The 22,134-nt window shown below is 47.8% G+C and overlaps 1 protein-coding gene across 10 annotated transcripts in view; it reads right to left on the bottom strand.

Moving 5' to 3' along the window:
- Nucleotides 1-437: 437 nt before the first annotated feature.
- Nucleotides 438-22,134, bottom strand: part of TLK1 (tousled like kinase 1) — a 967,987-nt gene continuing 946,290 nt past the window's right edge. For all 10 annotated transcript variants that reach the window (XM_085645312.1, XM_085645310.1, XM_085645315.1 and 7 more), the window contains one exon: nucleotides 438-2,241. In XM_085645312.1, coding sequence (XP_085501438.1) covers nucleotides 2,065-2,241 — 177 coding nt within the window. In that variant the 3' untranslated portion in view covers nucleotides 438-2,064. The remainder of the gene's footprint in view (nucleotides 2,242-22,134) is intronic.

The following is a 22,134-nucleotide window of genomic DNA, read 5'->3' as shown; positions in this document are numbered from 1 at the left end:
GTGGGGGTCGGTAACAGACAATATGCGGTGACAGACACAGCATGGCTTGAATTCTGTCTTCCTCAAAGACATCCTCGCAGACGAAGGAAAACATTTGAATTCGACGAAAAAACTGTCAAAAAGCAACAGAGGGGTAGCTCTTGGTGCTTAACTGGCGCAGAAAGGAAATAATTTACGTCCAGGCGCCTGGGTGGCGCCTATATAGGTACCAAGACATCATAACTGACGCTACCGACGCAGATGTCATGCAAAGCCGAATGGAGCCGCCCGACTGTGCGCAAGGAGTATTGCTCAGGTAAAGTTTCCTGATCCAGCCTGACCGGGAAATAAGGTAAGTAATCTGCAGCTACCAGTCTCTAGCAGATCAAACGTTACTTAGTATGATGAACCCAAAAGGGAAAGTACCCATGAGACTAAGTATAGAGCTTGAAGCACAATTTAAATTTCAACTGTCATAGTTTATTACTGTTTTGGCTACATTCTCTACATTTCAGCAGCATTTCAAGAGACAATTAATGTATCTTTATGTACAACAACAAAGGAAATAGTCTGCAACATCAGAAACAAGAGCCACAGATAACTGTACAATATTAAATGAACACCTGTGGTAACGTAGTCTCCTTTTCTGCAAAATTACTTATATGAATTTAACATCATAAATGTTACAGTTAAAGAAATTATTTATAGAAAAAATGCATTATGGGCAAAACTGTTTCCACCATACATGGCAGTTAGAAAATGTGTTACAATAACTGGACGAGAGCCACAAAAATATTTCTATTCAGAAACATCTTCTTACTCAGCAGATAGCAAGTTCCAAAACAGAATGGTAATGAACAATTCCTCTGTATACCGTAGCGTAAAAATGCCCTCCAAATTCTTAACTGAAGAAATCGACTTGAACGGGACTGTATATGATAACAGATGTTATGCATGCCTTGATTGTTAATCACCCAATTTAAATATCTCTAACATCACCAACCTGTACTTTTTCAGGTCATTCTGTCTTTTGCAAAAAGACCAAAACAACATTTTGTAGCAGCAATTAAAAGCGCCTTCAAGAAGTTAAGGAAAAGTACAATATCAAATTAGAAAAAAAGCAATACTTTAAACATTTGTACAGAAGCAAGCTGCTGAAATTTAAAAAATGAAAACAACTTCTGTACAGTATTATACATTTGAGTCAGAAGGGCATTTATCATTATCCTGCATAGGCTATTTTTTACACGACACTGCAGTTGGAGCAGACTGACGTAATTACACCAAGAACACAATCCGGAAACACTAGTTTGAATCTAAAAGCAGCAGTACATTCTTAAAACACTGCAATTGCATTATTACAGTTTTAATAAATTAGTTGGCTCAAAAAATCAATACATGAAAATCTGAAAAATGTATAAGTGTGGAGTAATCTTTTGAAATCTACACCCAATGAAGGAACAAATATGGCTTTCTAGGTCGAACCTGAGGATCGTAAAATGATCGTAAATGTTTTCAAATGCAGCAACTGGAAAGGCAAACTACTACTTACAATTTATCCAAAAAGAGCTAGTAAAACAACATAATCAAACATGTGAACCCCGTTTATATCCTCCTTTGGTTTCAAAACTAACTTCTAAGTGGGGGGTGGGGCTGCCTCTGCCAAGGCAGTCCATTTTCCATTTATTTTCAATTAGATCTAACATTCTATCTACATGCTTTTTAAATAATGAAAACTGCCCTTCTTATTAGAACCTACGGTATCAGCTAAACATTTAATTATTACAAAAAATATTTACAGTGTTCCCCAAAAGTCATCTTGTTAACCATAAACGTAGCCAGCTGTGTGTGTTGCAGGCAACGACATCCTTCAATAATTCATGTTCCAGTCAGAAGGATTAATTAATTCACAGTCCATGATCCACTCTCACATACAAATGACACAACAGAGAAGGACCCTCGGTTTGAACACCACACAACTACAGTATTGTAACTGGTTTCATGTAAAAACAGCCAAACGTCTCAAACTAAAGTGTGCAACTGAAAGCTAGTCAAAGACTATTATGTCAGTGCTGACATGATATTTCAGTATGAAATAATGGTTGAAGCAGGTGGTGCAGGTGATGCAACAATCCCAGTCATATGCAAATTTCCAGATGAATTGGACCTCCTCATGTGAGGTAGAAGATAAGCGTCGTTTGCAAGTTGATGGACATCAAACCGATCTTCTTTGCGGTATGCTAGACAACGTCTTATGAAGGCCTGAAAAAAAGAAAAAAAAAATTCAAGTTGTGATCAACTGTTTAAAATAATATTTACATAATTTTATATTTTAAGGGAACACCGGATAAAGTGAAACATTCAACTTTTAATGTGCCTGGTGCCGAATGTATATTAATTTAACTATAACATGTTTAAATAATGCATAGGAAAGAAGGTGCAAGTTTACAGAGGTCAGGAGTGAATGGCAAAAAGAACACAAATATGTGCATGTTTTTTTTTTTTGTGAGTATTTTTCAACCACTATTCTTCACCATCTAAGTCTTCTACCAATGATTCTACACACCCATTATCCCCCCTCCCACTTCTTACCTGTTAGGTGCTTTAGTTCCGCTTCTCTGACCAGTCCCCTTCCTACACAGGTTGCAGTAAAAGGTAATGAGACTACCATACTTTTTTCTGTCCAAATCCTTTTTCTTGGTTGTTAAAAAAAAAAACTTGTTTAACGAAAATTAATTATTTCTGTTCCTACTACGTTAGGAAGTGTATTTTTCTTTTTTACACTGGCTATTCTAAAGTTTCCAAGTACATGCACCCAAAAGCGCAAAGCATCTGGGAACCAGATAATTTAAACTTAAAACACAAGTTATTATAATTAAAATACGTTAAATCAGATAAGTAGAAAATCTAAATGTTCGAAATTGGCGAAGAAAAACTAGCGGGAATGTTGTATGTGCTGACTAAAAATGAGCCTGATTGCAAGAATGAACAACTGCACTGACATAGCACACAGGCCGATGGGGATATCACGCCCCACGCCCTAGCAACAGGCTAGTATAGTAGGAATTGCAGTTGGAAGGGTGTAGAAACTCCTCTCTTCCCAACAACTGTGGCTTGTTGCAGAATCACTTCACATTCCTTTAAGTCTCTCCTTTCCGGGGGGGGGGGGGGGGGGATTGGAATGGCCGTTCTGAGTGCGCTCCGCAGGCTGGGACAATAATCCTTTCAATATCCTGCATTACGGTGGGGCCATGAGACTGTAACCGGCATCCTTACCTCCTTGACCAGTTGTGCATCGTTACGCTGTCTGTCCCGAGCTCCGGGCAGGCTCTACGACATCAGATCGAGGGGGAGTCTCGCCGTGCCCGCGGCGCCTGCCTGTGGTGGTTATGGCGGTCCTAAAAATTGAGCCTGGGGTGGAGGAGCGGACCTGTACGAGCGGCGGTGCTGCGGATGCCTGGATCGGACAACGCTGGTCGTCGCTGCAGTATTTGAGGCGGACATGCGTTGGAGGAGCGCAAGAAGATTGGAGAGTCTGGACGCGCTCCATGCTGGCGGATGACACGGATGGAGGCGAGGGAGTGCTCCAGCGTGGATCGGAGGGCCTGAAGGCGTCATCTTGGGGAGTCGCGAGCGTGACGGAGATAGCGGTAGGCCAGCGAGTAGTGTGTTCCTCTGTCTCCCCTCACTTGCGGTGGACCCATGCGGAGTGCTGCGTGAAGCTGAGCCCCGTGTGATGACAGTTGTGGTCACAGCGTGCCCCTGGAAATATCTCTGCGAGGTGCAGCGCCTGTGGTGGGGACTGGGGCAGCTGATGAAAGGGTGACATGGCGGACAGGCGCATAACCCCTGGACAGAGACTGGCGGTGCTGCAGTAGGCCCTATGCTGCCGGGGACAGCGAGGAGCCCAGGTACACTGACATTGCAGAGCCCCTTGGATGTGATCCCTAATAGTAATATGCTGTATTTGCGCCCTGCTGTGTGGACCCCCCTGATTGTACTGTAAGTGCCCATGTGGGGTAAACAGTTTGCAATCTCATGCGATCTGAACAGAGTGCTGCCGAGACCTGACATCCGACCTGTCCTGCCACCCCTGCTTGTGGTTTGCTGCCGTGGATTGCCGCAGGTGATCAAGTGTGGTGCTGAGATCACGCAGTGTGCTTCAGGATCGAGAAGAGCTGCGCTGCTAACTCACGCTGGGATGTTTGCTCTGTGGAGATCAGGGGTAGGGCAGTCTGAAAGCACACTTGCGGCCTGGGGCACTGGTTCTGTCGTGATGGCTGCTTGGCGCTGGTAACTCGGCGCACGATGGGCAAGCATGATGCCAAGCACCAGAAGCTGACTTTTTATAAGAGAGCCACGCCGAGTCGCCATCTGACGCGCAGTCGGAGGAACAGCAGGAGATGCGCTCTGAGGATGGGGGAGAGGATTTACGCACTCTTATGTTAGAAATGCGCTCTAGCCTGCATAATATTGATTCCAAGTTGGATACCCTGACCTCGCAGTTGGACTCGGTGAAAGCCCAGGTTCACGTGCACGACACTCGCTTAGATGCTCTGGAAAACCGGCATACCGAATTCCAAGTGGAAACAAAAGAACAATTGTTAAATATGGACAAACTCTTGGGAGTTATTCGCGCCAAAAATGACGATTTAGAAGCGAGGTCGCGCAGAAATAACCTACGCATTACCGGGATTCCGGAGACCACCGCGATCACTAGGATGGAGAGTTACGTGACGGAGCTCCTGCATACGCTGTTCCCTGTCTTCGTGGTGGAAAGGGCGCACAGATCCCTGGGGCAAAGACACCCGACGGGGGCACCGCCTAGACCGATACTGGCCAAATTGCTGAACTATCAGGACCGGGACACTATATTGAGATTAGCGAGAGAAAAAGGTAAATTGTCATATCAGGGTAACGCCGTGTCATTCTATCCGGACTTTACCCCGGCTGTGCAGGCAGCAAGACATGAGTTCCTACAGGCCAAACATATAGTCCTTCAGGCGCAGATCCCGTACTCCTTGCTTTACCCGACAAAGGGAGGGGGATTTTAATGCCATTTTAGATGATGCTACAGATAGGAAGGGCACGGCTCGTACCCTACAACCGGCTGCTAGCACAGCTCTGCAGTCCATAATTCGAGATGGGAACCTAGTAGATACATGGCGCCGTAGGCACCCTCTGGTGAGGGAAGGCGCATGTATATCAGATCATCACTGTGCGTGGTACCGCCTGGACTTCTGGCTGGTATCGAGGGATGCGGCGGCCTGGACTGCCGATGTTTCGCACTTGCCGCGCACGTTGTCGGACCATGCTCCATGCCTGTTGCAATTGACACTCCCGGGGTCACTCCCCTGAGCGTTCTCATGGCGGCTCCCACCGCATGCTCTGATGGATGAGGTCTTCAGGGAAGAGATACGGGGTGATATCCTTGATTATTACACTAATAACGAAGGGTAGGTAGAGACTGAGGCTTCACTCTGGGAGGCTTTTAAGGTGGTGATCAGAAGGCCAATGCATTGCGAGGCAGGGGTACTTAAGGCGATTCATGGCATGCTGGTGTCCCTGGAGGCCCAGATTAAGCAGCTAGAGGGGGTATTTTATTCCGCCAGTTACTCTCACGTGGCACAGAAATTAAAGGCTCTTCTGTTGGACTATGCGGAGGAGGCGCAGCGTGAAAAGAAATTTCTGGGCAAATACGCTGAAGCGCGTAGATATGGTGAGGGGGACAGACCGGCTCGCTAGCATGATTAGATCATCTAAATCAGTGACGTTTGTCCATGAGATCCGAAACCCACAGGGAGATACGATTAGGGGTCACATGGGGGTGTCGGGTGAATTTGCTGCATTTTATAATAGACTATACACGACCACTCAGGGATCATGTACAGAGGAATTGGATGCATTCCTCGACACATTAGCGTTGGTTTGGTTTAATGATTCCCATAGGAAATAAATGGACCTCCCCTTTACAGTGGAAGATGTGGCACAGGTCATTAAAAGCCTACCTACGGGTAAGGCTCCTGGACCGGACGGTCTAACCACATCCTTTTACAAGACATGCTGAGGAATTGGCGCCTCACCTATTGGAGGTTTATGGAGAAGCACTGGAGGTGGGGATACTGCCTCAGTCCATGAGAGAGGCGACGATCATTACGCTCTTAAAACCTGGGAAGTCGGCGGAGGAGCTGGACTCCTATCCACTTTCCATGATCAATGTAGATGTAAAAATCTTTGCAAAACTTTTGGCTAACAGGTTGCAACCACTCTTGCCAATGATAGCATTTCCGGACCAGTCGGGTTTCATCCCGGGGAGATCCACATCTCATAATTTAAGAACGATTTTTTTCAGTCCTCCATTACCTGCACCCAGACGAAAAGGCTGCGGTGGTGTTTTTGGACGCCACCAAAGCGTTCGATACACTTAAATTGTCCTATTTATTCTGTATCATAAAGCGAATGGGATTTAGCCCGCTTTTTATAAAGTGCATCCAACTGCTATACACCTCTTCCCTCGGCGAGCGTACGGGTAAATGGTTTGTTATCTGACCCCTTCTCAATCTCGTGCGGGACTCGACAGGGGTGCCCACTATCCCCACTCCTGTTTGCTATTGCAATGGCGCCCCTAGCGGCTCGAGTCAGGCAACACCACACCATGAGAGGTATTGGTTTTAGCTCCCGGGAACCTGCTCATTTCTCTATATGCGGACGATGTCACGTTGTATATCATAAACCCAGAAGATAATCTGGACCCGTTGCTGAGGGAATTTATCCGCTTTGGTGGGATTTCGGGTGTTCGCATTAACTGAACTAAGTCTGTGATCTTTCTGTTGACTGATGGCACCCCCCAGGTGACATCGGATTTCCCCTTGCGCTGGGAGGCGGGAGAGGTTAAGTACTTGGGTGTCTGGGTAAGCCGCGACATGCAGGAAGTGTGGCGTCTAAATTACGGCCGTACGATGGTGTGGCTGGAGGACAAAGTGAAAATATGGGCGAGACTGCCGTTGTCCCTGGCAGGCAGAATAGCCCTCGCCAAAATGGTCATTCTGCCTAAAAAAATTATATGTGTTTGTCAACATACCAATCCCGATTAACAAGCACTTTTTGAACACACTTAAGTCTCATCTTCTCACGCTGGCGTGGGCGGGTAAGCAGGTCAGAGCTTCATGAGATCTTCTCACTCTCCCACTGAGGCAGGGCGGCCTGGGAGCTCCAGACATGCACCTATATGCGCTGTGTGCGCAAGCCCAGTTCTTGCATTATTGGGTACACCCGACCCCATTCCAGCCGCATGTAGCGGTTGAGGCGGACGTCATGGCCCCAATCCCGCTTAAGGTGGCGCTTTATCAAAGGCCCTGCCGCCCTCGCATAGATATAGATTCGCCTGGAACCCTGTGCTGGGCGTGGGACGAATTGCGCAAGACGGCGAGACTCCCATTGATTTATGCCCCTTCAGTCCCTCTGCCACAGAACCCAATGATTCCTTGTGTACAAGACAGCATAAGTGGGACACTAGCTACGAAAATTAAGCTTCAGACGTTCGAGGACTTATACCCCGGAGATACATTTCGTCCTCCACCTGCCGCGATCGAGGGACAGGCGGTGCCATTTGCTGAAATCTTTTTATATCATACAATTTGCACGGCGTGTCGCTCCTTATGGGTGGACTTCCTGAGGGCACTGCCGACTATGTCTGCACTGGATAATTTGCTGAAATTCCCCTCCTCGCGGAAACTGGTCACTCGCTTGTACTACCGCATGCAGGACACTGCACCGTTTGTAACGCCAAACTCTCTTAAAAATTGGAATGCGGAGTTAGATGTAGACTTGTCTGCAGAGCAATGGCAATATTGTTGTGGACAGTTATCGGAGCTCTCCCCGAATTATAAGTTACGCTTGATACATTTCAAATATTTGCATAGATATTATAAAACTCCGGTTAGTCTCCATCGTATGGGTCTTCGAGCGGAGAGCGATTGCTAGAGGTGTGGCTTTGCGCCGGCTACGTTTCTGCATGTGGCATGGCATTGCCCCAGGATAGCCGATTTTGGGGTGGAAATCTTTGACTCAGTGAATGACATACTGGGGGTGGCGCTGACTCCATCTCGTGATAGGCCTGCTGGGATATGTAAAGGACACGCCACCTAAGCTGCGTAAACTGCATGCCCTCCTCCTATTTGCAAAACGCCAGGTCGCAGTGCACTGGGGTAGGCGGAGGGTGCCCTACGTCAAGGAATGGGTTAGGGTTATCACATATGGTCACACCCAACTAAGTACATATTGGGAGTTGCTGCCACCCACTTCCAGACCCCGGAACATCTGGGTCCCATTCTTAACTTGAAAAACTAACTCACAAGGGGAAGCTGAGACGTCGGAAGTGGCGGCATCGTAATCACCATTGTAGTTGTATTATATTAATGCCTCACATTTATTTTTTATTATATAGTACAGGAGACACCAGTCGGGGTGAATAAAGGGGTGTGTGACTCTGGAACCGGCCCTCTCAGGTACAGACATGTCAGGCAATCATATGTTTGTATCGCATCTGATATACTGTGAGTATACTAAGACATCTGAGTTCTATGCATTATATATGTGATTTTGGGGAGGTGGTTGAGGTGCGTTATATCATTGCTATCATGTACGAAGGGGGCTCATTTGAAACGGACTTCTGATTATTCGATATGTAACTGGCTTGTTCAACTGGTTTGTAGTTGTTGAGCTGAAATGCCAAAAAAAAAAAAAAGTCTTTCCTTTCCTGACGAACTGGGGACAATAATGGAAGTGGACTTCATTAGTCTTTTCTGGACCACTGCTGCTTCAGTGAACCAGAAATACTTGAGTGCAGCCACAACAAATCTACTTTGCTTCCTTGGCATCAGTGAGTATAGGGGAGGCTGGGTTGTACAGGGGATACTTCTCTTAACAGCGTTTTACCCAAAGTAGACTGGTGCTTGGGAATCACGATACCTAGCAGGTATTCCTTCCATTAGACATCAGAGAAGTAGTTAGGAGAATGCCATACCTTACAGCTCCCCAGAGAGAGAGATGCCAGGCTCAACATCCAACAATATTTTGACTTGGAGACAAAAAGTCTGAAGGCCCCACAGGACACCGGAACATCAATTTGAAAAATAAAAACATGCATGTGGAGAGGCCTAAGCGACACTAGACTGCACTTCCAATAAATATATCAGGAACCTGCTCAGACTCTGGGTCTGCAATAGAAACACCAGAGTCACTTGGAAAGTCATTCCTAGAACTGAACATGCTGCGATGACATCAGCAGCTTATGCTGTATAGAAGTGCTAAGTAACACCAATATCTTCTTTAAGAACCTATGAAAAGAAAGGTGGTATGACGTTGCATCTCTGATCCTGGGTCCACTGAAGACACAGTTTGCTCCCTCTCCCTTTTAGTTACCATGCTACCCCCTAAACCAGGCTACTCATCCTAATTGCCCACAAAGGCTGCGGTGTGCTCAATCCTCATCATAGACCAAATACTTTGCGATGGTGCTCATGTCCAGTCCCCTTCCGAATTCTAGCTGTACGAGTGCTGGTACTACATTCCTACAAGAGGTAGAGCTCCAGGAGATGAACCTGGTCGACTACAACTCCACAGAGGGTAGTAGTGGAGGAAAGAGCCGCCGTATTCCACCACCAGGAGACAGGTCAGAGACTCAAGGGAGGTGAAACTAAAGAGATACTACAGTAGCATAATTTGACTAGTTAAATGATAAGCTTATTGTTTAGAATTGTTCAGCACGTCTGATATACAGGTAGAGTGTCCTCTCGCTAGCAGCATATGGCAGAAGATGGGTTGTTGAAACACTTCCGACTAAAACCCGACCTTTACATAGGATTTAGATTCTGCAGGAGGGAATGGCAGCACAATTGAGAGATACTAAAAACGTAAGATTTAGATAATCTTTTATATCCACTCTCTATATACCCTCCAGTATTATCAATCCGAAAAACTGACACTGTCGTGGATTGCTTTTCTCTTTTCATCTCTTGGAAACAGTCTTCAAGGAATAGCCCAAGTAAAAGCAAAAACAAGCACTGGCAAAACCAATAGGTCTCTGCAATGCCAGAGCTATTGGCCTGGTCAATGTGAATGCCTTTTAGCCATGTTGTCTAGCAATAAATCTGCTGTTAAGCATAGCTGAAAGTCGCTGAAAGCCTAGAATCACAGGATGTTGAGCAGACGCGGTCTCTCTTCGCCCCCATGTGGAGGTTATTGCCCTGCCCCTACTAACAAAAAAGCACCATGGCGTAGCCTGCGCTGGCCGCATAATAACACTTTTTCAGTGACTTTGAGCCATACTGAACATCAGATGTGCTGCCAGACAACAAGGCTAAAAGACATTCACATTGACAAGGCAAATAGCTTGTCACTGCCAAGATCTATTGGCTTTGCTAATGCTTGTTCGGTGTTGACAGGCTCTTAATGAGCAAATGTGGAAGTGATACTGAGAAACAGCTGAGGAGCTTTGAAGTGAAGAGAGTATGCTGCGTAACATCCAGAGCCGTTAACTGGAGAACCACGTTCAAATCTCGGGGTTGGCTGAACAGTTTGTAATTCTGCGAGAATCACTTACCTTCCCCCTGCTCACAACAATGAATGCGTCATTGTTTAATGTAACTGGTGAGCACTTAAATCACTCCAATACCATTGGCTGGTGTTAGCACGATGGCAAGATGGAGGATGGAACAAGAGCTCCAATACCATCAGATCGTGCAAAATAAAAATTAAAGCAGCAGAGATGAGGGAGGTAGTGGAGGGATGGGTCAAGCAGGGAAGCAGGAGGGGGATGGGGAGATGAGCAAGCAATGACATAAGAAGGCGGGAGGCAGCAACAATGAGGGGAGGGGGGGGGGGGGGGGGGGAAGTACCTTAACTGAAACAGGATCAGTGACAAAAATGAATGTATCATTGTGGAATGTAACTGGTGAGCACTTAAAGCACTCCAATACCATCAGCTTGTGTACGTGCTATGGAAAGACGGGGGACGGAGTGAGCGCTCCAATACCATCAGATTGTGCAAAATATAAAAAATAAACAAGTGTTGTGTGTGCTTTAACAACTTTGTAAGAAATGCATTTGTTTATGTACATGCGCATGCATTTTAGTGGTATGTGTAATATGTATAGAAGGGAGACGACCTAAAAACTCAAGTACTCCTATAGAGTGCATGAAAATGAAGAAAAAATAGCAGCGTCAACCGGGAGCAGTGTAAGGAGACATGGACTCAGCCCATGCACTATGGGAGGGCCAAACACAAGAAGAGGGTAGGACGTCCGCATGCCGTGACGAATCGCATCAAAGAAAATTAGAGCAACGCTGAAGTTAACCAATGGTAGAAGATGAGTGGCCTGTAAACCCACATACAGAACACAACACGTCTCTTCGAATCAGTGCATGTCACTGTCTAGCTGAGAACTAAAAACAATAGATTCAGCACAGGAGACACCTACTGGCTTTGACTATGCTTGCTGTGTTTAGAAACTGGGAGATTAAGCGATTTTTCCATAATCACAAAATTTGAAACTAAGGCCGAAGCTAGGGTGATGATATGGCGTCCTTTCGGGAAAGGATGTGACATAAGGGCCAGGGCTGCCGACTATGGAGCTTGCAAACCGAGTTAGAGTTTTATTTTGGGCAAATCACTTAATCTCGCTGTGCCTACAAAAACTAATGTGTCCTTGTGTAAAGTAACTGGTGACAACGTAAAGCACTCCAATACCTTCGGGTGGTGTGGGCGCTACATAAAACTGCACACAAATAAAGTGAAAAGCAGAGTCTGGGGAGGAGGGGGATCTGGGGAAGAGGGCATCTGTGAAACGGGAGTTCAGCGTGAGCAAGCAGCGACGAGCGGGAGTTTGACAAGCAACCAACAGAAACTCCGGGCTGCCACAGGGAGATTGTGATTTGAACAAGTTTGTGATATCCTTGTGAAAAGTAAGGAATATGCTACTTACCAGTATGCATCTGTTCTTGGCATGTAGAGCTGCAGATTACACACTTTTGCATAGATCGCCATCTGGTGTTGGGCCCGGATGTTTGCAGTTTGTTTTTCCTCTTGGAAAGTCTTTGGAAGTCACGAGGTCGGTGACTACTCCCTTGGTTCGTATTGCGCATGGGCTTCGGCTCCATCCTCAGATTGTTTTTCGCCAGCAGGGAAAGATGGAGCGTAGTAATAATAGTGAAGAAACCCATGTGTGTTGTGTGAGAAGTTGGCCTGATGTATGATGTCACTAGTTCTAGTGTACACCTTATATCAGTCCAAATACCCTTATGGTGATTGGTTGTAAAGTCAACCATATAGACCAGCTATCCTAGTGGTAGCATGGACAAGAGCAGTCTTAGGCTAAACTCTGAATGGCATGTGAAGCCAGCTGTGATACCATATATAATCCCTTGAATACCAAATGAAAGGACACCACAACAGATATATATATAAAATAAAGTGTATTTATTCTAAGCAAACCCTCAGCACTCTTTATGAGATTAGAGGTAAGTACAACACAGTCTTATTTAAGCATACATTAAGTCACACAGGTAAGTAATACAGTTAGGCCCTAGGGGCCACGCAAACCATATACTAAGTAAGTGGTATAAGAACCACTGTCACGGAAATAGAATAGGCCTAGGCCTAGGGAATCGCTGGGGCTACACTACACTAGCGTTAGTTAGGAGGTGGGAGGCCCACGGGATTCGTGTGCAGAGTGGAAACACTCACGCGTAATGCGTAAAAGTCAATAGCAATAGTACAGTTTAGAAAACGGTAGATTTAGGACACTTCCGGAGTAGCTAGGAAGTTGAGACTTGAAAACTAGACACTAGGATAGTCACTATCCTGATGAGCACCGGAGTACCCAAGTTACCTAGCCCACAGGCTGCGGGTGCATAGGGGTGAAGATGCGTCGTTTTCGTCGTCGACTCCTATGGATGCCTGAAGAAAGATGCTGACAGGCAGTCAGTGAAGAGTGTCCGGTGGATCCCAAGGCTGGGATCAAGAAGAGAGGAAACCTGCAAGCAGAAGGGACAGAGTCAAGGTCACTAGCCAGTGACCACGTAGAACCAGGAAGGAACCAGGCGATGTCGTGAAGATTGCAGGTGAAGGTGAAGCTTGTCGCTGCAGCCAGGAGGACCAGGAGACGTCGAGGACGACCAGGACCAGGAGGCGAGCTGTCCCACGAAGGCTCTTGCTGTCGGCGGCATCGAAGTTGGACTAGGACTCACCAAGCCTTGGCAAGCGGAACCCACGAAGAACGAAGGACTTGCTTCTGGTGCAGACAGCAAGATCTGGGGTGCTTCTTCTTTGCAGAGAAGCGGGAGCCAGTCTGGAGGAGCCAAACCAGCGCAGAAGATTTCAGGGTGCGTCGTCACAAAGGCCACTAGCCAGCGGGCAAGCAACCGGACAGACGCGGCAAGCAGGAAAATGCTGAAGGGCCCCACGCAGGACTCGTGGAGTGTGGGGGGGCTGGTCTTCGGTGCAGATGGTGCTTGGGGTTGGGGCTTCTCAATCCCCGGTGCACAACTTCGAGGGTACCTCAGAAGCTGCGCTTTAAGTTACTAGCCACTTTTTCCAAGTAGCCGGTCCCACGTCGCTCGTCGCCTCCACGGATCTCAGCTTTGCTGTCGATGTGGATCAGGGTCGGAGAAGTCTGGAAGTCAAGGCTCTGGTCAGGCTCTGCAGTCGGTTCCTCGTAGAACGTGGGCAAAGCAAAGGGTAGTCTCTTGATGGTGCCTGTTTGCACAGGGTAGCCACTCCTTGGCTACAAGGGAGATTCTTCAGTCTTCTTCTTTCGTCGAATGTCGAAGGTCCAGAGTTTCTGTTCAGTTTTGCAGGTTCGGGATAATCTAAAGTCTTGAGGCCCAACTCCCACTCTTATACTAATCTGGGGGGCTGGGATACCTGCTAGGTCACGCCTTATGGGTGGGACCTGGGAGGGGGTGGTTACACCCACTTCCCTTTGTCCAGTTTCGCGCCAGAGCTGGGGCTGGAGTGCCCCAGCGCCGGTTTGAACTGGACTATGCAAGGAACACCTTGTGTGCCCCAGGCATGTCTCATTCCTTTCAGCCCACCCTGCCCCAATACACTAAAGGCTGTCTGGGGAGGTGCTAGCACCTCCCCAAGCAGGAAACCTATTGTCCAGGCCTCCCTGGCTGGGATCACTCCCAGCTGCAGGAGGTCAGACTTGTGTCGTGGCAGCAGCATCCATTTTGTGATGCTGTGGCTTTGGTCAGAGGCTAACAGTTGAAGTATGATTTTAACATGTCTTTCCCTCTAGAAGGGGGGAATAATAGTCTCATGGCCAGAAATGGCATGGGGGTATTATTCCACAGTGTTAGACACCTTACACGACATGTTTCGATAAAGCCAAACCATAGTTACCATAACCGTCTAAGATTATAAGGCACTTTAAGAGTATATGGTAGGCTATATCATAGAACAGCTATAAGGACAAGGTTCCGAAAGCTGCAGACAGGCTCAGCTCATGCTAGAGCACCATCTCACATGTTACCAAGCACTCTGCCTCCAGGATTGTCAAGGCCTGCCATAGGAGTGACTGATAGGTACACATGTGTCTATATGTAAGTTAGGTATAGGAATACTACACCTAAGCAAGGGGTGATTACACGACCTTGCCCCAGCTGAGTGATCAGCCAGTTGTGTCAAAATGGAAGGCCAGGCCAGGGGTGGCATAATACATGCTGCAGACCCTGGTAGGCCTAGGGTACACCTATGCCCTGGGTACCTAGGGTACACTGTACAGGGGCCAATAAGGTGATCCTTACCAATTGGTTATGTACCTAGGGTACATGGAGTCCATTTTAAAGAGAGAGCAGACAGCCTGAGACCCTGGATGGCAGGATCTCAGGCCAACTAAGTCGAAAAACCAGCTAGACACTAGGCAAAAAGTTGGGGGTAACCGTAGTCAGATATCCACCTTCCTACATGTTGTATCTAAATAAGAGACTGGAACGGATACAGGTAGCCGGGGAGGCGGGTGAGCATGTGTAGATCTGCAGCTCTACATGCCAAGAACAGATGCATACTGGTAAGTAGCATATTTCGTTCGAGGCATATGAGCTGCAGATTATACACTTTTGCATAGACTATATAGCAGTACCCAACCCTAGCGGCGACCACCGGTATCCGTTGCAGTGGTTTGGAATAGTGTTTTTAGTACAGCCTGGCCCACACTAGCTTGTTGCTTGGTTTGCACATCTACACAGTAATGTTTAGTGAAAGTGTGCGGTGTTGACCATGTCGCTGCTTTGCAGATATCATCTAATGGGATGTTCCCTAGAAAAGCCATAGAAGCCCCTATCTTCCGTGTAGAGTGGGCTTTAGGGGGAACAGATAGCGTTCGTTTTGCCTTGTGGTAGCAAATCTGTATGCATTTTACAATCCACCTAGCTATCCCTGATTTAGAGATGGGGTTGCCTTTATGTGGTGGAGAGAAAGAGACAAACAGTTGTTTGGTCTTTCTGAAAGGTTGTGTTCTTTGGATATAATAAAGTAAGGCCCTTTTAACATCTAGCGTGTGTAGAGCCCTTTCTGCAACAGTTTGAGGTTGAGAGAAAAAAAACGGTAATCCTACCGATTGATTTAGATGGAAGGGGGAAATGACTTTGGGTAGGAATTTTGGGTTGGTACGGAGGACAACCTTGTTCTGGTGCATTTGGAGAAAAGGTTCTTGTATAGTGAGTGCTTGTATCTCACTGACCCTTCTAAGGGAAGTGATGGCTACAAGAAAAGCTGTTTTCCATGTGAGAAATTGCAGTTCGCATTTATGCAAAGGTTCGAAGGGCAGTCCCATTAGCCTTGTGAGAACTATATTTAAGTTCCACACAGGTGAGGGTGGCACTCTGGGGGGAATTATCCGCTTGAGGCCTTCCATGAAGGCTTTAATGGCAGGCACTCTGAAAAGTGATAGGTGCTGTTTGTTCTGTAGGTAAGCAGCAATTGCTGCGAGGTGTAACCGAATGGATGTATATGCTAGGTTACACCTTTGTAGATGGAGCAATTAGCATATGATGTGCTGTATAGATACGTCTAGAGGGTTGATTGTGTTATGGCAGTAAACAACAAATCTTTTCCACTTTGCAGCATAGCAGGCCCTAGTAGTAGGGCGTCTAGCTTCTCTGATAACGTTCATGCAGTCAGGGGGAAGGTTAAGGTATCCGAATTCTAGGATCTCAGGAGCCAGATCGCAAGGTTGAGCTGAGCTGGGTCCGGGTGTCTGATCTCTCCATGGTTCTGGGTTAGGAGGCATGGGGAGAGGTGTAACTTTTGGTGTGGCACTACCGAGAGTTCCAGCAGCGTGGTGTACCACGGTTGTCTGGCCCATGTTGGAGCTACTAGAATCAGTGTGAGGGAGTGCTGTTGTAGCTTTCGCACCACTAATGGAATTAGTGGGAGAGGTGGAAAGGTGTACGCAAATTTACTTGACCAGTTCATCCATATCGCATTGCCTTTGGACAATGGGTGTGGGTATCTGGCGGCGAAGCTTGGGCATTTTTTGTTTTCGTGGGTGGCGAAGAGGTCTATCTGTGGATGCCCCCACATCTGAAAGAACGGGTGCAGAACCTGCGGGTGAAGTTCCCACTCGTGGATCTGCTGCGTCGGTCTGCTGAGCAGATCTGCCATGGTGTTTTGGACTCCTGGGACATGTTGGGCTAGGAGAAAGATTTTGTGTGGAATTGCCCATCTCCATATGCTCTGTGCTAGTTGAGAGAGCTGTGGAGAGTGTGTGCCGCCCTGTTTTTTAATGTAGTACATGGCCGTCATGTTGCCTGTGCGAATCAGGACTGCCTTGCCTAAAATCTGCGTCTGAAAGAATTTTAGGGCTAGAAAGATTGCTAGTAACTCCAGATGGTTGATGTGGAGTAACTTTTGTTGCGGCATACATGTGCCCTGCACTGTTAGGTGTAATAGATGAGCTCCCCGGCCGGAGAGTGATGCGTCTGTTAGGATTATTTGTGGAACCGGGTCCAGGAACGGTCGACCTCTGGAAAGATTTGTGGTGTTCCACCACTGCAGAGAGCGATGGGTGCGACCGTCTACCAACACCAGATCTGTCAGTTGCCCCTGGGCCTGGTTCCATTGGCGTGCTAAGCACTCTTGGAGTGGACGCATCTGGATTCTTGCATGATGCACTATGAAAATGCAAGAGGCCATCATCCCTATTAGTTGCATAAACACTCTTGCTGGGAGAGAGTGTTGAGGTATGAATCTTTGACCCAAAGCCTGGATGCTTGCAATCCTGGCAGGATAGGGGTAGGCTATGGCTTTTGAGATGTCTATGGTGGCACCGAGGTATTGCTTTGTGTGGGATGGTATTAGCTGGGACTTGGTGGTTCACCGTGAAACCTAGCTGGTGAAGTAGTTGGATTGTAGTGGCAGTGTGATGTACACATTGGTTGTAGGACGTGGCTTTTATTAGCCAGTCGTCCAAATATGGGAAGACGTGAATGTGCTGTCTTCTGAGGTGTGCCGCCACTACCGCTAGGCACTTGGTGAATACCCTTGGTGCTGTTGTGACCCCGAATGGGAGCACCTTGAACTGGTAGGGTTGCCCGTCCACTACAAATCTGAGGTACTTTCTGTGAGCATGGAATGTGAAAATATGCGTCTTTCAAGTCCAGTGTGGTGAGAAAGTCGTTCTGGGAGAGGAGCGGAAGTACCTGTTGAAGGGTTACCATGTGAAAATGTTCCGAATGTATGTAAGTGTTTAGAGGCCTGAGATCTAAAATAGGTCGTAGAGTCTCGTCTCTTTTTGGTATCAGAAAATACAGGGAGTAGACCCCTAAATTTTGCTGATTGGCGGGGACTTGTTCTATGGCATGTTTTTGTAGGAGGGAGATTACCTCCTGTTTTAGTAACGTTGAATGTTCTTGTGACATTGGGCGTTGCCTGGGTGGAATGTTTGGGGGGGGGGGGGGGGGGGGGGGGGGGTAGATGTCAATTCTAGGCAGTACCCTGAACGAATAATTTGGGTCACCCATCTGTCTGAGGTGATGGTCTCCCAGACGTGAAGGAAATTTTGTATCCTGCCCCCGACCAGAGTGGGATGGTCTGGAGGGAGCAGGGGGAAGTCATTGGGTAGGCGGTGTGGCAGAGCGGGCGGCATTTGTTTTGCCTCTGCCTTTATTGTTATTGCCCCTATATCCGCCTGTTTGATAACCCCTTGTGAAGGTGGATTGAGCAGGGGATTTGTAGGAAGTGGACGCGCTATCTGAGGAGTAGCCTCTGGCGGTACCCCGAAAGGAAGAGCGGCGAAAGGAGCGTCTAGGAGGGTGTGACTGCAGGGCTCCCATAGATTTCGCCGTATCCGTGTCCTTCTTCATTTCCTCGAGGGCCTCATCTACCTTTGGACCGAATAGATGTTCTTGGTCAAAGGGATGGTTTAGAATGGAGGCCTGTACCTCAGGCTTAAAGCCTGAAACTCTGAGCCAAGCATGGCGACGGAGGAGGACACTAGTGTTAATGGCCCTGGAGGCTGTGTCTGCTGTGTCTAAGGCACATCGTATAGAGGTGTTAGTTATGGTTTTACCCTCTTGAATTAATTCATTGGCCCTATTTCTGTATTTTTCTGGGAGATGGTGTATGATGGTTTCTAACTCATCATAATGCGCTCTGTCGTATCTGGCCAATAGCGCCTGAGTGTTGGCGATACGCCATATATTGGCTGCCTGTGACGCAGTGCGCTTTCCTGACGCGTCTAGTAGCTTTGACTCCTTGTCAGGTGGTGGTGCTTCGCCTGACGCCTGGGAGTTTGACCTCTTCCGTGCAGTGGAAACCACTAGGGAATCCAGTAGCGCCGGCCCTTTGATATAGGCAGGATCTGTGGGGGCAGCTTTGTACTTTTTCTCTATACGTGGGTTAATGACCCTAGCCCTAACTGGGTCTTTAAAAACCTCTGGTGCATGTTTTATTACCCCCTTGAGCATAGGTAGTATAGAGGTAGACCTATGTGCGGTATCAAAGGTGTCAAGGAGGAAATCCTCCTCTACCGGGTCAGTGTGTAGCTCTACCCCGTGATAACGTGCCGCCCTCTGAAGTAGGTGATGGAAACCTAATGAGTCTTCCGGTGGAGACGGCCTGAATGGGTAAAGGTCATCTTGTGGGACATCCGGAATGTCTGGATTATTATAGTCGTCCCATGGGTCTGAGGATCCTGTAGGGGTGGGGTCTTGTGGCACATCCCCTGGATAATATGGGTCCCCCTCATTATCATCGTCCGGAGACGGGGAGCGATGAGGTGGGGGTGGAAAAGGTGGGGAAGGAATTCTGAAAGGGGAGGTAGCAGAGTCTTTCCTCTTTGGAGGTGGAGGCGGAGCCGGTTTGTCCAAATGTCTCTTTTTAGAAGAGAGCCAAATGTCCAGTTTTTGGATCCTTGGTAAGTGTCTTTTGCAAGGGATCCGGCGTAAACAGTTCCTGTGACAATGGTTGTTCCGTCGGCGCCAAAGGTTTCGGGGCCGACGACTTTTTAGGCTTGTCCGTGCCGTGCTTTTTGGGAACCTCCGATTTTTTAGTCGGCGCCGAGGTGGACTTCGGCGCGAGAGTCTCGGTGCCGAGGGCCTTATGGGGTTTGGTCTGCACCGAAAGGCCTGGTTTCGACCCCGAGGGCTTCGGTGCGGAGCTCGGTGTCGAGGTAGAGGCTGATTTCTTTTTCGGTGCTGAAGTGTGTTTTTCGGCACCGCTGGCAGGCTGGCTCGAGCCCGAGCCGCCAGAAGGCTTATTTGGCTTCTACACCGGGCCCGAAGGTGGGGTGTTTGAAGCAGTGTCTTTGGTCTTGCCTAGGTCCGGAGGCGAAGGCGTGACCGAAGCCTTTTTGGGTGTCGGCGCGGGTGTGGGAGGGGTTATAGTACTCACGACCCTCTGCGCCGGGGTGATGTCCTCCACATCCGAGTCGTCGGCTTCGGAAGCACTGACAAAGTCTTCTTCTTCGGTGTGCTGCTGTCCGGGGGCTTAGACGTCGTCCCCGAAGATGTCGACTGGAGCGGAGGTCGAGGAGTGCGCCATGTTGCGTCTGGCCCTTTGATCTCGAATAGTCTTTTTCAATCTGAAAGACTTGCAGGCGGGACAGTCTCGAGCCTCGTGTTCAGGGGAGAGGCAGAGGTTGCACACCTCATGAAGATCGGTGTGGGGGAATTTGGACCCACATCGAGGGCACTTCTTGAATGGAGTTCTTTCCATCAGCCGGGACCGGAGCTTGGATAGGCCCGAAGGCCGCCGTCGACGACTGGAATCGAAGAAGTGTCGAAGAGAAGGTGATTGAGGATGAACTGGATCTGAACAATACCGATGAGCGAGGATTCTGCGTCGATCGTTGAACTGGAAAGTTCGGAACCGGAGCACAAAGTATTACATCCGAGCCCGATGGCGGAAAAAAACAATCTGAGGATGGAGCCGAAGCCCATGCGCAATACGAACCAAGGGAGGAGTCACCGACCTCGTGACTTCCAAAGACTTTCCAAGAGGAAAACCAACTGCAAACATCCGGGCCCAACACCAGATGGCGATCTATGCAAAAGTGTGTTATCTGCAGCTCATATGCCTCGAACCTGGTGTTTATGTAAAGCGATTCAATACCTTCAGGTGGTGTTGGCGCTATACAAAACTGCACACAAAAAAGACAATGTGAAAAGCAGTGTCGGGTGAAGAAGGGATCTGTGCAACGAAGTTCAGCAGGGAAAGCAGCAACACACAGGAGGTGGATGGGCAACAAACAGCATATGAGGGCTGCCACAGGGAGACTAATTGATTTGGTCTTAATCACAAATTGAGGAACTGAGGCCTAGGCTAGGGAGACTATGTGGCATCCGCTTGGGAGAGGATGTGGCATAAGGGCTGCCGGCTATGGAGCTGGAAACTGGTTTCGAGCTTCAGCGTCTTTTTAACATCCTTGCGTCTGGGCAAATCACTTAATCATCCCGTGCCTACAAAATGGAATGTGACCTTGTGTAAAGGAACTGGTGCTTATGTAAAATGCTCCAATACCTTTGGGTGGTGTTGCCACTATATAAAACTGTACAAAAAAAGTAACTGGTGCTAAGGTAAAGTGCTCCACTACCTTCGAGTGGTGTTGGCACTATATAAAACTGAACAAAAAAAACCCTGAAAGAATCAGTGTTAGTCTGGTTTACAGTAGTGAACATGAGGAAATATATTGCATTGACAACCACATTAAAACGACTACTTTTGCCATGGACTAAGGAGCAGGCAGACCTTGATGACAGTCCGATAGGTTTCCTTGATGCTTAGCCCACTGAGACTTCAAATTCCACTGAAGAGTCCCATTGTACCACCTAATGGGGTCCACATGCAGGACGGAGAAGGCAAAGAAGTGTTAAAGCCATTACCACGGAGATACAGGTCAAAGGTTGAAACATCAGAAATATAGCTCAAGCGTCCTTGACTCGCTGACGCGGAGGAAGCATTCTGAAAAGCAGTGTCCAGACAGAATGGATCAAATGAAAGGGAGCTTATGTGAAGGAGTCAGGTGAGACATTGGTACGTTGATGGAAGAACCTAACAATGTCAACAGGTCGGCCGTTGTCTGTAAATTGTGTACGTCTGTGAGGCAGTCAATCATCAGGGTATGCGGAGACTGGTATTCCCAATCTTCACTGTTGGCCAGCGACCACCATCATCACATTTTGATCACCCGAGGTACATTGGTTTCAGGTAGGCCACAAGCACTTTCAATTCTTTATGCTCCCCTTAGGCCTTACCAAAGGTAGCATCTGGGGGGCTGCAGGACAGTAATGTGGAAGTAGACTTCCTGCTGGTTCAATGCCACTATTCAGTCTCTTGTATACAGGGCAGACAGATCTTGAGTCAGGGTGAGTATCTTGAACTTGTCTTTATGAAGGCAGAAGTTCAGAGGCTGAAGGTGAAGAATAGGGGGGAGGTCTCCATCATTTTTCAGCACCAGAAAGAAACCGGAATAGCAACCAATCTTGATCTCTGATGCCGCCACCCTCTCCATCTCCCTTGCCCAAGATAGCTTGAACGTCTTTAAGTACATATAAGTGATATTACGGGAGGTGTTGTGGTGTGGAAGACATGTAAGGGGTGGGGGAGGTGTGAGGAAAGAGGTAGTAACCACTCTGCACAAACTGGCACACCTA

The sequence above is a fragment of the Triturus cristatus genome, chromosome 3_1 (assembly GCF_964204655.1).
Source record: "Triturus cristatus chromosome 3_1, aTriCri1.1, whole genome shotgun sequence".
Lineage (NCBI taxonomy): Eukaryota > Metazoa > Chordata > Amphibia > Caudata > Salamandridae > Triturus > Triturus cristatus.
The sequence above is the reverse complement of the archived record's forward strand: the minus strand, read 5'-3'. Positions and strand labels throughout refer to the sequence as shown.